A 16,972-nucleotide genomic window follows, 5' to 3' on the forward strand; every position below is an offset into this window, starting at 1 on the left:
ACTGACTCCGCAAAACACAATTGGCCAGCCTCACCCCCACCAAGACCTTCCTATAGTGCTCATACCAGACTAGTATCCCCACGGCTTTGGAGGAAGAGTCTTTCTAAGCCCTCCTCCCTGCAGAAACATCACAGCAGGCGAGGGCCAGCAGCAGGCTTCCCAGGGAACCCACCCCACTGCCCTTCAGCAACCACAACTACTGATCATAGAATCACAGAACGGGTTGGGTGGGAAGGGACCCTAAAGCTCATCTAGTTCCACCCCCCTGCCCTGGGCAGGGACAACTCCCAACAGCCCAGGTTGCTCCAAGCCCCGTCCAACCTGGCCTTGAACCCCTCCAGGGATGGGGCAGCCACAGCTGCTCTGGGCAACCTGGGCCAGGGGCTCACCGCCCTCACAGCAAACAATTTCTGCCTCAGATCTCATCTCAGTCTCCCCTCTTCCAGTGTAAAACTGTTCCCCCTGGTCCCATGGCTCCCCTCCCTGGATCCAGAGTCCCTCCCCAGCTTTCCTGGAGCCCCTTTAGGGACTGGAAGGGGCTCTAAGATCTCCCTGGAGCCTTCTCTTCTCCTGGATTCCTGTGCAAAATCATCGTATTTCCACCCTCTGGCTGGTATATTGTATTTACGCCATTAGCATGCAATTTCTTATTATAAAACAATTAAAACATTCAGTTCTCATTATGAAACACAGCAGCCTGGATCTTCTCCAGTACTGCACTATATCTCCAATGCTTCCCTAAGTAAATCTAACCCTGGTTAAGGCAAACCTGTAACTTCAGAGGGTGTGAATATTTCCTTTCCAAACCCACCCCAGTCAAGAAATGTCAGACAGTGTACGCAAATCCAGGGTTAGACTGGGGTGATACAACAATTTCTTCACCTTCCAAAGAACTAATCCCATAATTCTGTACCTTCACAGTTTTTAAATTGTGTATTTTGAACATATACAAATACACAGTGGTGCAGCAGCCACTAAAAATCAGTCCCCATCTTCGCTTATCAAAAGGTCCGCTTCACAGAAGCCCCTGAGAAACCAGAGGGACACACGTTCGTGTACGGAGAGCAACATTTGCTTTCCACGGCATTTTAAAAGTATTCGACAAGAGCAAATGCATAATTCTTTATTAAACAAAGACAACAAAAGCAAGTTTCTGTTGTCCCATCGTATTATGCTACTAATCCTCTTTGGATGGCAATCAAAAGACCCTGAAATGCCAAGCTATAAAAGTGTATTTCCAAACAGTAGTAGCCTCTGGCTCTTTGGCTTTGTCTTCAGTCTCTGGCTTTGGCAGACAGGAGTAATCCTGGTCTATCAAATGGCAAATTCCCAGCGTACTTACCAGGGATACCTCAGACTTCTTCATTTTACTTAAAGGATGGCATTTTAATTGTAATAAAACAACTTTGTTCCCCTTTAGAAGGGGCAGGTAGGTTACTACTGCATTCCAGACTGCATTCAAGAAGTGCATTTTCCTACATCTATTGCCCACACGCCAAGCTTTGATTTGAGACACAAGTAGCAGCAGATACTTAAACACGAGACCTCAGTGGACCGTTTAAACAGGAATTCACATACACGATTTCCTCCAGTACCTCTCCAAAACCAAGTGAGCACATTTTGTACTTTCCCCCAGCTCTTACTTATATAAAGGGTTGTCAAGCACTGGAAGAGGCTGCCCAGGGCAGGGGTGGAGTCGCCATCCCCGGAGGGATTTAGAAGCTGGGCAGACGTGGGGCTGAGGGACGTGGGTCAGAGGTAACTTGGCAGTGCTGGGGTAACGGTTGAACTCGATCTTAAAGATCTTTTCTAACCTAAACCATTCTACGATTCGATAAGAACATTCAATGCTGTGCAAGTGCAGCAGCCACTGCTGTGGCCACAATGCGGTTTAAACCATATATACGGTAGAATATTTATGTCATCATTTTATACCATTAACATGAAGCTGAGATGAATGTTTTTAAATAAGTCAAATGTTTACATGCAGCACACAAATAAAATACCATTAGAAAGTGTGGTGTTAATAAGCTATACAAATTAGTGGTTGTGGAGGGTCAGATCAAGGTTGCAGGATTGGGTCCTGCCATCCCTGGGATGCACCTCGGTACCCAGGAACAAAAGGAAGTGAAACAGCCTGACAAGCTCAGAGACACCCACTTACTTTAGGATATCTCATTTGAAACAGTGGGCTGCCTAGAGATAAGGTAATTAATTGGAGCAGAACTGGACAAGAAAGGAAGTGCCCAGAACAGGAAAAAAAAAAACAGACAGGACAGGGATAGATATTTCTGTAATAATCAAACTATACCACCAATAGGAAAGACAGACGTCATAACTGTCTGCATTCCTTGCTGTTAGGAAGGAAACGTGCAAATCCCAGCAGCACTCATGCTGGAAGCCACATTGCTTGACATACCTACCATGGGATGTGGAAGCACATTGTCATTCTTACATTAGCGATGACCCACAAATGGATTAAGCGCCCCTTTATTTTTAGGCTGGAAATCATATGCCAGAAGATTCAGTTAGAAGCACTACAAAGCTGTGTTAGACTTTGTGCAGTTGTTCGCTGCTTTAACACGTAATCACACATAATAAAACACTAATCATCCTTAGGGAATTTGTCACCAAACAATTAAAGAAACAAATACCATGCTAAAGAATCAAAGGTGAAGAACGTGGTCTCTAAGAATTAGAGAGTCCCCAAAATCAGTGTCTAGTTGTTCCTGGTTTGAGTTTTAACAAGTCTCACACAAAGGAAAACAAGACATCACAGCTGTCTGGATTTTCCAGAAGTGTTCATCACTTCAAAAAATAAACTCAAGATATCAGTCAACATTTTAGGACCTACTCCTTAGTTACCACTGAAGAGCTTATTATCCCTGAAGTGCTTGCTGGAAAAGCGTGTATATACTTTTTAATAAGAGAAGTTTATACTTTGAGGCACTGAGAAATACAAAATTTCACTGCCAACCTCACCACCTGATGTATATGCATGCTATAGCAAGGCCGAAGTGCACTGCTGTTACAGGGCTCAGCTCTGTATGTAAATATACGGCAACTACTCTACTACAAGGAAAAGGGATGAAAGTTTAATCAAATGAGACACATAGCAGGTTCAGGGGAACTGAAAAGGGGTCTAAAAATGAAAAAACCTAGCAGAAGAATGACTTCAATATTAGGTAACGTTTCAAATTTTTATCACCCAAATCCACAAAATTCTTGATCTGCTCCTTCTTGCATTCTCTGCAGAGCTGAAGTCGGGACCAGCTAAATAAAAGATAATGCAACTAGGCATAACACAATAAAAGATATTACTTTCACAATGCATTATTGCTGCCAATTATAAGAATCACTTCAACTTAATTTCAAAGGCACAATCACCCTCAACTGTAACAGTCTCTTTTTTAAATTTCAAACAGTATTACATTAAGGCAATAACTCACCTTCCAGCTATAATATCAGTCTCCCTTATTGCAAAAATACATTTCATAAATACTTCTCATCGACAAGTCAAGCTAATTCAGGTTAATTTTATTGTATTTTGGTGCTATCTCACATTTGTGTGCAATTACCTTTATCATTTTATTGCCGTGCCAGAAAGTAATCAGAACAATTATTTGAAAAAGGAGGTGTATAAATTCTAAATCACACTTGCTGGCATTTTTGATAAAATAGCAGCTTTATCTCAGAAAGTGGCAGGGACATCGGATAAATCATGCATCAGTCAAGTGTAGCTGACCCCCAAGTGCATTGCACAATATCAGGAGTGCTTCAAAAGAAACTTTCCCATATAATCCATCATTCTTTATAATACCAAAATAGCTATACCTGAAGAGTAGGAGCTAGAGAATAATAACAAAATAAATCTAAGCAATATGAACAAAACCATTAATAGTGCTCCTTTTTAAGCTGAAGGAGAGTCAGGAATCTGAATTGCCTTCACGGAGAGAATTTCATTGAAATGTTTAAAATGAGTAGAACAGCTTTAAGCAAATGAAGCAGCAAACTGTGTATTAAGAATTCACTAAAAATACAAATACATCTACAGGAAAATAAATACACACCAAAGACAGGTGTCAAAAACTCATACAAAATACAAGATTATAGTCTTGGCATGCACATCTGAATTTTCCTATCGTTATCGATCTCAGTTTGGTTCAGGACAAGCATTTCACTGCATTAACATACAGCAAAGCATTAGTTTGTACAACAACCTCTTTGCTAAGTTTAAATTTAATAAGTACAAGAAATACAGAGAGGAACGGAATTACCTTTAGAATTAAATTCCTCATGAAACAGAAAAATTGCCACATCGTCCTATGAACAGCACAAACCCCGAAGCCCTCCAACCACAGCCCCATTCCTGACATATGCTCAGCCTCTTCCACACAAACCCAACACACATCTTTGGTCACCGCCACACAACTGCGGGATCAGGGATCAAGTGGGAGACAAATACGATGACTGTGGAAAATCCTCACATCTGGCTGCTTTCAGCACCCATTTCTCAGCAACCTGCTGAAAAACTGTTCAGCACGTTATGTCAGCGATAATGGATTTCTGCAAAAACGATGAGCACAACCAATGTTGTGCTCACATTGACGTGATGGGCACAACCGATGGGTGGTTGTGCTCAAAGTAAAACTGTAAACTAATCACACATTATAAATATTATCATTCTAAAGAAACAGAAGCTCCATAACACCCATATTTCATATTCAGGCAGAATGGGGGAGCAGTAGGAGATGGCAGAGGAGCCTGGGCTGCGTCTGCTCAGAGCCCTGTGCCCCACAGCAGATGGGGCAGTCACAGGTTGCGTCTTTTACCTTAAACCTGCTTTTCCACATACCAAATGGGGAAAACTCCCCTAACAGCTAATGCTGCACCTTTCAACTAGAAGCGAGAGTGGGAGAAGTGAAAAGGTTAGATAATAAATTAGTAGTTTCCTGTCACTTGCCAGCTATACCACACCTAGCTTCAAATGAGAGGGAACAGTCATCCTCCCTACCATGCCCAGTTGTGCAGAAGATAATCAGATACTTCTCTGACATTATTCCAGGTACCTGCTAAAAGATGTTTGCAAGTGGAAAGTACAGAAATATAACTAAACAGATGATTGTTTAATAGAAAAAAGTGAAGGAAGAATTTATTTTCCTGAATGTCTTCCTCTACCACTCCATTTCAAAAAATAAATTTCTTTCATGGAAAAGAAAATCTTCTACAGAGGGGTGGACACAGAATATGCCAAAATATTACTTTTCTAAGGCACATTACATTAAGCAAATTAAAACCACAAGAGATGCCACTATTAAGACATTTTAAACAGTGATGGAAGTTGCCAGCAGGAATAGTTAGACATGCAAGTTTGATTGTACTAGAAATATTTTCCTAGAGGAGCATTACTCATGTTACAAAAACAGTTATTCCACAGAAAAAAATGTATTCATATCTTCAAAGTTCATTTTAATTATTTAAAAAATATGGTTATTGACTAAAAACGTGTTAGTGCCTTTCAGTAAGGTAAATTGTTCTGAATTTCTTGATAAACAGGTTTTGTTTCTTCTTTTACTATAAAGTTACTGCCCTACACTTATTTCATTGAAGCACGAAGCCTCAAAATTAAGCCTGTTTGGTTTCCAATAAATGAGGTATTTATTAGGAAATGGAAGCAGCTAACTTGTAACAGAAAATACAGCATTGTCCTGTTAGTTTATGCTCTGTGGAAGATGGATACGTGATGGGGAAAGGTCCACTGATGCCTGTTACCAACCATGACAGAGCTACAGAGATTTACAATGCAGCATCAATCTTGTCAACTGGATTCTTAATACTGACTGCTGGACACTGGGGAAAAAACAAACTATGTTACGTGAACTCTTTTGTAATGCTGGACTTTCCAATGTACACCTAAATGCAAGGGTATTTCACGAGAAACTTACTTTTGGAACAAGCCTTGATGCCATGGTGGATGAAAGGTCTCCACCTGTAAGGAAAACAATTCCCAGTTAGATTGAGATTTAATTTGAATTCCACGGGAAGAACTGTATGCCAGTAGCATCATTTCTCTTAACTAATTCTGTATCTTTTTTTTTAAATGAGCTCTGAGTTTCAGTATACATAATTTCAAAAAGGACTTTGATTTCCTTTTTTTTTCCTCAAGCGACCAGAAATTTTAATGTTCATTAGGTCATCTACCACTTGTTATGAGTCAAACAAAAGATCAACAGACAGCACAATGAAGAATTCTTCCATAACAAGCACTACATAACTCTGATATTTTGAATAAGAATGTCTTAAAAGATACAGTATTAATTTAAGAAATATTCGTACAGGCAATAATGCACTTCTGAGTTACTTCGTAAAATAAACAGCCTTTTGCGATTTAGGAAATAACACATTTTAAGGCATGAAAGCAAGTGCCCTTCTTAGTTATATTCTGGGTTTGAAAGTACAAATTGCAAAACACTAAGAAACGTTAACTTCAATTGTTGTAATTCTAGCCTTAAATAATATGATTATTTATGTCATTAACAAAAAATACAACAGGTTCCTCTCTGCTCTCCCCTTTGGAATAAAGGATGATTGCTATTTCCTTGGCATTTACTTAGTTTCCCCCCCTTTATTTTCTTTTCAGTGCTATTTAGCTAAGATCACTGCACCTTTGCGAAGATGTGCTACAAAACATTACATTTTCAAAAATCAGGGAGACTCTCTGCCAAAGCTCAGCCTCCGAGTCCTGACTCACAATGGAAATCTTGCGATTTCCTGAAATCGGGGAACTCACTGCTCCACAGGAGAAGATAACTATCTGCTTAAGAAATGACAAACCTCTTAAAAGAAATTATATGAATACCTGAGGCTTTCCAGGTCCTCTCAAACAAATCAAGCCTTGAAGTCCAAGGCAGTGGCAGAACTCACAGCCACTTCCAAACTACTTACAAGAAAACAGTAGTATTTGATCTTAATGTTACACCTCAATTATTTTAAGAGTTTAAATTAAAATCCTGAATAATCAGTATTTTAAATATTCTAGCAATCATACCCTTGCAAGGTAGGCATTGCAAAGATCACTCATTCCATCTGCAAATGTGACTAAGTCAGGCAGATGAGCTATCTAATAATATTACTTAAAATACCTGTGACAGAGCTAAAAATAAAATAGGAATTTATTTCATTGTCAGTTCAGAGCTTTGACTTTCAAGGCGCATAGCAACACTCAGCTTTTTCAGATTTTTCTGAGGGGTAAAGCTGAATATTTGCCTTGAAAAGCAGACTTATCTAGAAGCTTGCTTCAAACCTGCGCCAAAGGCCAAAGAGAAGAGTGGTGTGTAAGTGCCCCGAATTACGCCCACGTTACATAGAGATACCCAGGAGTAAGTGTCTGGCCTCTGCCTTCGCCACGCGTCCCCAGGAAGCCAAGGAGCAGAGCAGCTGCTGAGATGGCTGGGGACAACGTGTTGAGACAGTCGGGGATGGCCGTGAAGGAGCTCAGCAGACACCTCTGAAACAAATCTGGTCAGGAAACATCCCTTTTCATAACAAAGTTTTGTTTTATATTTACTTGCAACACAGGCTCTCTCCCTGTTTATGAAAGAAACCATGCCAAATGCCAAAATCAAGTTAAATTTCAAGTTGTTGTTTTAAACAGCATCTAATTTGTGGTGACGACAGCCCTTTAATCGCTAGCCAGGTTCCACACAATATATTAATGTGTACCTAAAAATCTCTGCAGTACCCCCATAAGGATACTTTTGCTCACATACTTTTAAGTGTAATCCACCCAGAGCTCAAGAGTAAATCCAGATCAGTCACCAAAAATTTCTTCAATAGTTTTAGGCAATTCTCCTTGACACTTCCTCAATGCAACAGTCTCCAGTGAGACTTTATTCCATGAGTAAAGATATCCAACTTCTCCTCCAGCACAGGAAAACTTTACACGCATCTGTGTTTGCTAAAGTCTTCACCAATGGTATTTTTGACCTGCTGAACCAGGGAATACAAACTGACTTTGAGTGTAAGCACGTACAGCTCCCAAGGGATGCCATACCTGGTGGCAAAACTAAGCCCAGCTTCAAGGAGATTGGAATTCGACGGGAACAGGAAACGGGTTCCAGGTTTAAGAGAAAGGATTCTTACGAAAGGACTAGCTACCACCTCACAAGACCAACCTTGCTGAAGCTGGGAGCCGAGAAGGACAAATTAACCAAAAGGCTGCACAGTGCCTAAGGAGAGTCGGAGACAGATTCATGTTCATGACCTACTTCTGCCCCAGGCTGAGCTCAAGCATCTGCTGGTCCAGAATGGCTTTCCTCTGATGACAGGTAACCTGGGCAAAGCCAGTAACGCCCAAGACTAAGGTGGTTAGAAGACTACCTACAGCTAGATAGGGAAAACCATACAAGACCACTGCTATAAGTCAGAGGGCTAGCAAAGTCCAAACCATCCCTCCAAAATGCATCTCAGCCTTGCAAAGACTGTCTTGTTGAAAGAGGCCAATATATGCACTACTAACTTCTTTTCACATTGAGCTAACAGGTTCCCCTAAGGCTGATTTTGAAGGTAAGAACCCAATACCTCTTCTGAATGGCACAGGAATTGCCACTGAGCAAATTCAATCACGATACCTCATTCTGGATCACCTTCCAGAAACTGAGACACCACAATCACTGAGCTCACCTTAAAAGACTGAAACCTTATTGACAATAACCCCTTCACCAAAATGGACAACTTCCTCCTGCTTTTGCAGAGAGTAGGATAATCAGAAAAGAGGAAAAAAAAATAAGACTAATTTGCCCCCATCCTCACTAGCTCAGAGCTGCCTGACTCAGACCAATGAAGTCCATCTCCTTTGAGCTCCTGCCTCACACCTGAGCTGCGGGATCACAGCTCCTGCCTCAGCTCCCCTTGGCCTTTCAATCAATACATGCCCAAATTCCCCAGAACTTCTGTTCCCACCCAAGACCTGTGCTGAGGCTGAAGCTACACTGACGAGTAGCCAGGCAGCGGGCTGCTCCTGACACACTGGGAAGATACAGAAATGCCCTCAGGTGCTGAATAGGAGCCCAAGCACAGGAGGAGATGAGATGGTACAGGAACCTAATATATCACAGACCCACCCTGTGAGCATTCGAAACCTTTGAATATGTCAATAGACCAAAAATCTAATGAAAAGTCAGAGGTTACATCAAAAATCAGATCCACGAAAAATCTCAGCTGTATTTTGTTGATGGTCTAGAACAGAAGCCCTTGGGTTTTAAGATACTCTCCTGTTTACTTTCACAGGACAGGAGCCTGAAAAGTACATGTGACAGCAGCACTACAGTAAGAACTCTCAGATTCATTAAAAAGTATTTTTCTCAGTTCATCAACTTTTAAACACTAAAGGAAGATTCTCCTTGAAAGACAAGTCCTCAGGATCCACAGAACATAATAGTCTCTGGTTTCAGCACTAAAATTTAAAAACAGCTATTATATCAAGTCAGTATATGAATAAAATTCCATATGAAAACATTTAAAGTACATTAGATTTTTGGTCAAGATGAAAGACTGAAAAAAACTCAAGCAATCTATTCTAATTGGGTTCCCATGGTAACTGTACAATTGGGTTTTTCAGTATAACATCCCAAAGGCCCTATGCACACTTGTAAAATATACTTCAAACAGCCTGAATTGTTTTTACATTACAGCACTCCCAGGAAGATCAATTACTATACATCCCCACCCTAACTATTAGTGGCAGGGGATGTTAACACTATTGGCCATATTAACATAAGTCATGTAAAAACCACCACATATCACCATCGTTATATAAAACTAATTACACACTTCAGATTCATCAAACATGTTCTGAGTAATAAACCAATACTAGTCTTGTCACAAGATCATGTTTACTGAATGTTAGAAATCAACCCCAAGTATATGCCAAACCATATTGCTTCTCCTATTGATTTCAAGGATAAACAGAATCAATCATTAATAATTACATTATAAGATGACCCATAGGGTTAATCATATTCTTAGAAACTCTCACTATGGAATCAAATATAGCGGCACAAAAAGACACCTGAAAAGCGTTCAAATCCAGGCCATACGTATTACCAGTAACATAAAACAAGGTGCGCTCACTAACATGCGACTCATGTAACTAGCGAAAACAAAATAGTTCCATCATTCTATTTAAAAAAACCACAAGTATATATTAAAAGTTTCTCTCAGATTAAGCACTTTGCCTTGTTGGGTCTCAGTTTCACTTTCTGAAAGCACAACACTGGCTGCAGACCCAGCCTGTCCTTCCAGAGAAGCGGGGTGGGGGGGGGGGGGAAAAAAACACAGCCAGTTTGAATAAAGTCAATCTCATTTCTGAATCAACTAACCAAAAATCTTGGTATTTCACAGACTGAAGTCAGCAAACAACCAGAGGTATTTGTGGTGTCAACAGGAGACTGTGCAAGGGATTTCCCTTTTCTCCCCACCCTTCCCACTATGTTAGATCTGATCATACTTCAATGGAGCAAGATGAAGGGAAAATGAAGTGGTGTGAATTGTTTCTCCAGGACACTGCCGCCAATCTAAAAATGTACCGTCAACACTGCCAGCCCGCTGCCGCCAAAGCAAGTCTGCACATTTCATCTGTATTTTTAGGTGCTGTACATTCCATCTTGTGCTTTTCATATGTGAAACAAGAAAAAAACATCTTTTAACAGGGCCTTAAGTATACTTTAGGTGTTTATTAAAAAGTTTAACTAATTAACAGACTTGCATACTTGAATATACAAACAATCAAAGATAATGTTATTGTTCGCATTGTACTGACTGATCTAAAGCAGTCAGATAATTTAAATATTAGTGAATGATGATTATGCAGCAGCAACATTTACAAGACAGCAGTCATACTTGCTATCTGCTACTGCAGAGTTACCTGGAGGGAGTTAAATTTGCACTTGGAGCATGTAGATGGCATGATTCAGAAAACAAAGCAAATCTGACTTCAGTGGGCTGTGCTGCTAATATATACTACTTCACTAAAATACCAATTTCATTAATCTGATCATAATGCACCAAAAAGTGGCATTTGAGTAATAATTAAAACCTGAAAATGCAGCCATCAGGTAAGACCAAAAGCCCATCTCTTCAGCATCCCATCTTCAACAGCACATAGCTACGGAGCACTACAAAAACAAGGCCAAGCATATAATGATTTTCACTGGCATACCACCATGCCCGCCAAAAAAGTGGGATTCAAACTTTCCGACTCAGAAGTGGGATTTTGGAATGTAAAATAAAAGCCAGTTACACAGCATCCCTGAGCTCCCTGAGCCCAAACACAGCATCCCCGGCTGCCTTTTCCAAGAGCCACAGCTCAGCTACGCGCTGGGTAGCAAACACAGTGCGATCCGAGCCAACACATGCTGCTTCTCCGGATGCCATCAGCTCCTGCTTTGAGAGGGGCAGGATTATAAAAGAATAATTCTCCCCCTTGGCCAAGCTGCTCCAGACCACAGGCCCTCTATCAGTATCACTATTTTACTAGTATTTTACTTGGAAAGCAGAGGGGGAGTCAGAACGTTTGTACCGATGAACTCCCCTCTCCCTCCTTGAGATTAAAGGTGACTTGTTCAGATGTGTTTTAAATCACCCTCAGAACCTCTACTGTGTTGGGGAGAATTTCAGCTGCACATCCAAGTCCTACAAGTGTCTTGAAAAGATACCTGCAGTGATTTATACCATTTAATTCAGTACAATCTAAATGAAAATAGATAGCATGGTCCTGACAGATATCAGGACAGGGTGCTTTTGCTCTGCTGATATAAAATAGTAAATTTGAAAAAGGATTAGGAAAAAGCATCAAAACAGTGACAAATTTCCAAAGACAAGTTTTCACAACTACTCAACTTCCATAAAACTCCAAAGCCATACAAGCTTTATTGGCATTCAATCACAATTGACTTTTTAAACAATAGTGGTCTGGACCACACAAGTAGATCAATTTTAAAATTTCATTTTGTATTTCTGGAAAATACTTCAATATAGGTTTGGTCTGATTTTATACTTTGGTTGCTCCTCCAGATGTATATTTAACTTAATGCTGGCCCAAACGCACCTGTGCTGGATGATAATGTTAGCCTTACAGTAAACAAAATTTAAGACAGGATTTTTTTTCTTATGTCAAGAAGGTTTTGCTCATTATACCTTCAGATAAATTAGCACAACCAAAGCCCTTGCCAGCACAGATTTGTAGAATGGCAACCTTCACAGCTATCACTAGGGGTAAGAAACTCAAGAACTAGAAGTCTGCAGTAGGAACACCAAATCAGGCCTTTTGCTTTTTAATTATGGCATTAATGAAGAAGTTAAAAGTTTGCAAAACCAGACAAGAGACATGCTGAAACCTGTCACTACCTAAAAGATTTCAAGCCTTCTGAAATTAAAACTTTGCCCTACATTTTCCCATTAGTTACATTCTCTTCACCAGTCCAGATATCTTATGAACACTCAGTAAACTAGAGAATTGCACAATCCGTCAATAAAGTAAGCGTATTTTGAACTACTGTCCATATGACTCAATTTGTCAGTAAAAACTGCCACCAGCGCTGCGCTTGCAGAAAAATGTCCATAAATGCATTATTGCGACTGGCAGATCGATGTCCATAATAAAAACAAATAGATTTAACAAGCGCTTGCTTTTACGAGTTATGCGATTGGTGGCATGTGTATTCAGCTTCACCCAACAACTTCTGGGAAGAGGCAATACAGACTGGCTTAGGCACTTGCTGACTTCACTCAAGTTACAAACAGGAAATTATTCTAACACAGGAAACCTTTAAAAGCGTCAGACTGAATACTAATGCCTTCAGGACTTATTTAGAAGTTCCACACGTTCAGACTTTAACGTATTGTTCTGTAAAATAGAAAATGAGAGACGTTAACAACCATCACAAGCAGCGAGGCTTTTTTGGCCTCACCGCCTTTGCAGAAAATAAGTTCAATTTAGGCCAGCCGCATCCCAGGCAGAATGGCTCACTAGTCTTGAGGCTGATGCTAAACAGCTCAACAGATCAGGACCCACAATTTGTTCCTACAAGGCTCTTACAGCACTAACCCTAGAACGACCATCACTGCTGAAACCAACTTGTGGTCACCACGAGTGAGGATGCCACCTTCGGTATGAGAGGTGGAGGACAGGGCTCACAGGGGAATTCTGCACTAGTTAGAGCACGAGTGGGTACAGCACCCAGCATGCTGAGGTTTAATTCATGAACATCAGTTGTTCTCGCTCCTCCAAAACCATAATTGCACGGGAAAAGAATACTACAAGAACAGTCATTCACATCTTTGACATGTTCTCCTTTGGCTTTTTGCAGTACTGTTTCTTCTACCAGTTTCCCCTGTCACCAAAGTCAGTTTAAACAGAATTTCTCCAGTGTAGCCTTTCCATCTTATCCACACTTCCCATAACAAACTTAATACTTTTTCTGCACAAGTCCTTAAATTAGCCATTCAAGGAAACCCTGATAACCTTCCCAAAGGGCATGAGCTTCTCCTTCAGGCTACTATCCCTTTAGTGATGCCATTAACTGATTCTCTACATACGTTAAGCATTAAACAGTGGTGACAAGTTAATTACAGAGTTATCAAGAGATAAAGTAGTCACGGTAACACAAGTTGCAATATAACTACAACAGTTTCCTATAGAGCTGCTGTTCAGTTGCTGGTGTAATTGGTGTAATTAACTTGTCATGGATCAGAATGCGGATAGGAATTGCTAAAGCCACCTTGCAAGCTCACATGGCTACATCTTTTTTTCCTCTGAAGCTTGAGGCTTTTGGTAGAATTGTCCAGATTTGATACTAACAAAACTTTTTACTTGGAAAAATTATGTCACAGACCAACATTCACGACAAAACAAATAAGCAACTTGGCAAATTTCACATAACTGGATGTTTTTAGACAGAAGTATTCTGCATTACACAGGTGGGATTTTTGCCCCCGAGACAATAAGCTTTACAACCACCATAGCAGTCAAACACACACTAAAGAACTTAAAAGATGAATCAGGCCAGAAAGAGGAGGGGGACCTGTTCAAGAGGGCAAAAGCTGCAACACAAAATTAAGACCTGAAGAAATAACTTGGGTTTAAAATAAGACACTCTGTGGTATCTATGACTCTTTTCCAAGGCAGCAAGCGCTAGCCTAAAAACCAGAGCCAGGTTGTCCCATGTTCACCGACCCTTCAGGTCTCGACACTAGAGACAGATGTAAGGACACATTGACTCTGCTCACTTCTTCCTGCAGAGACCATACAGAAACCTTTGCAAATGGGTGCCCGTGCACAAGGCAGGGGAACAGAGCAGCTGGAGGAGACTTTTGGCTCACGAGACCTTCTGTGGGCTTCCACACCACAGGGCAGGGAGGCATCGTAATGCACCAGGAGATCCACAATCATGGTTCCACTTAAGCTGCATTTCCATGAAAGCAAGGGAGACCAAAGGCCACGGAGGCAGTTCAGGGAGGAAAACTCCTACACTGCCAGTTTTGGTCCCCCAGGCATTAGGGAGACAGGCAGGGCTTAGAGGCCAAAACCTCCATCAGGTTCACAAGGGAACCCTGTCATCCAAACAGACCCCTCCAGAAGATAACCCTTGTCTTCCGTGCAGGGGGAGCACAAGCCTGGACTCAAGAGTTACGCTGTGACAGTAATTTCTAAAGTCAATGTTACGGCCCAGTTTATAATGGAAGGCTTTCCTATTTGAAACACTGTAGAGACCACATCTTATCATTTAATAAGAGCTCCATTTCAGAAAAATAAGATACAACTCAGTAACAGGTTTATTTGGGAGTTGGGGGCAAAAAAATAAACCATCTTTTACATTTACTGTGTTTTAAAAACTGTGTGCTGTTACAATATCATACTTATTTTACAAACAGTTGCAGAGCTTAGCTTTTACATCAACAGCAAAAGGACCTTTTTATGTTGATATCAATTTGACATGCATTGTTTTAGCACAGTTTCATGCTAATCTGATCTGACCACAAGCTGCTGCCAGAAGGCAGGGTGCTGCCATCCATTCGCCCCTTGCAGTGCGATGGAAGCCGACAGATTTTTAGGAGTGCCTGGGCTCTCAGAGCAGCCACAGAACTGCTTCCCCCGGGCAAGGGAAAGGCTTGGCAGAGCTGGCTTGGGCAGGAGCAGCACCCACGCCAGCTCACTATGAGCCTGGGTTAAGCTTTACAACCAGCACTTCCCTGGGGGAATGGCTGCCAACCAACACATGTGCCTACTGCCCGCTCTGGCGGCAAAGGCCCTGGCACCAAAATAGGGATATTTCCCCTCCTAAGGCCTGCGAGTGTCACTGAATATGGATAATGGGCAGCAAACAGGCCCACATCACTTGTTAGGCTGTTAAGATTAGTCATAGAATGGGTCTGGATTGGAAGGGACCTTCAAGCCCACCCAGTGCCACCCCCTGCTCTGGGCAGGGACACCTCCCACCAGCCCAGGTTGCTCCAAGCCCCGGCCAACCTGGCCTTGAACCCCTCCAGGGATGGGGCAGCCACCGCTGCTCTGGGCAACCTGGGCCAGGGGCTCACCGCCCTCATAGCAAGGAATTTCTGCCTCACATCTCATCTAAATCTCCCCTCTTCCAGTATAAAACCGTTCCCCCTCATCCTATGGCTCCCCTCCCTGCTCCAGAGTCCCTCCCCAGCTTTCCTGGAGCCCCTTGAGGGACTGGAAGGGGCTGGAAGGTCTCCCCGGAGCCTTCTCTTCCCCAGGCTGGACAAGTAAAACCCCAGCGCAGAGACAAGCGTGAGGGGACTGTGACCGCTCACCGCTGCCCCAGCTGCTCCGGGGGACGCAGGAGGCCCCGGGCGCAGCCCTGGCACCAGCGACTCCCGCCGGCCCCAGCCCGCCACACGGCCCGCAGCCATCTTGCCCCCCCTCACGTCCCCGCCATGAGGCGCCCGCGCTGCCCGGGCCAGGCCGGCGGAGGCCGCCCCGAGCCCGTTCCGCCGGGCCCCGGAGCCCCGCGGCTCCCCGGCCCGCCCGCGCACCTGCCCGCCAGGAGAAGGAGGGAGAGCGGCGGGAAGAAACCACCACAGCGCTGCGCGGCACCCGCAAAGAGCGCGGCGGCACGGAGGGGGCCGGGCCTGTGGCGCCGCCGGGGCGGAGCCGCCCGCCCGGGCCTGTAGCCCGGAAACGGGAGCGAGCTTCGGCTCCAGCCCCGGTGCGGCCTGCTGGTCTCGGGCCTACGCCTAGGGCCGCTTACCTCGTTCCGCTCTATGCTGGGCCCTAGGGGGCTCGTCTGCCCCCTCGCCCTGCTTATGTGGCCGGGGCGACAGGTGCTGACCGCCCCGGGTGATGCGGCCCACCTGAAAGCCGGGGCGGTGGCTGCAAGTCACACAGGTGGTCAGAAATGGGGATTTCTGGCAAAGTCCGTCCCAAAACGGGCGGTGAGACAGGAGGAGCCGGAGCTGCAGGGTGCTGAGCCCTTGGGGTCGTGGGACACCTCAGCCCTGCTTTTAGGTGCTGGAAAGTGCGTGGCTGCTGAGCAAAACCCATCTTGTCTAGGAAGCAAAATGCAGGCCTTATCACTGAAATGCGGTTTTTAAAATTTATCTAGGCACGTCCTTTGTCCTGCTCCCACTTCAGGGCAGGATGATGAAGGGCAATAAGCAAAAGCTGTCAGCATCCAGAAATCGGCCTTTTTCACTCATTTTCGAAGGGGTAAGGGTGGGGACAGTGAATTGGCTCCAAGTTTGCAGAGGGGGAAGCGTTTGGCAAATACAATTCCTGAAAGAGGAGACGCGGAGGAGCTCAGAGGGTGTGAAATGCCAGAGGAAAGCAGGCTGTGGGGTGAGGTTTATTTGAGGTCATAAAAAAAAAAAAACACAGGACAAAAAGTGCCAGTAAAGTTTGTAACAAGAAACCCCTAATTTTCAAGCCAGAGAATCTTTCACTGTCTGAATC

At 43.1% G+C, this 16,972-nt stretch overlaps 1 protein-coding gene across 2 annotated transcripts in view; it reads right to left on the bottom strand.

The window, feature by feature from the left end:
* MGMT (O-6-methylguanine-DNA methyltransferase) overlaps positions 1 to 16,431 on the bottom strand; it is a 172,629-nt gene extending 156,198 nt beyond the window's left edge. The window contains exons 1-2 of one of the 2 annotated variants that reach the window (XM_063338462.1): positions 16,272 to 16,431; positions 5,946 to 5,989 (exon numbers count right to left, since the gene is read on the bottom strand). In XM_063338462.1, the coding sequence (XP_063194532.1) occupies positions 5,946 to 5,969 (24 nt within the window). In that variant the 5' untranslated portion in view covers positions 5,970 to 5,989; positions 16,272 to 16,431. Of the gene's footprint in view, positions 1 to 5,945; positions 5,990 to 16,056; positions 16,183 to 16,271 lie in introns of those variants that run through there. The other variant, XM_063338461.1, reaches the window with a different exon arrangement.
* Positions 16,432 to 16,972: the final 541 nt, after the last annotated feature.

The sequence above is a fragment of the Chroicocephalus ridibundus genome, chromosome 6, assembly GCF_963924245.1.
Source record: "Chroicocephalus ridibundus chromosome 6, bChrRid1.1, whole genome shotgun sequence".
Taxonomy (NCBI): Eukaryota; Metazoa; Chordata; class Aves; order Charadriiformes; family Laridae; genus Chroicocephalus; species Chroicocephalus ridibundus.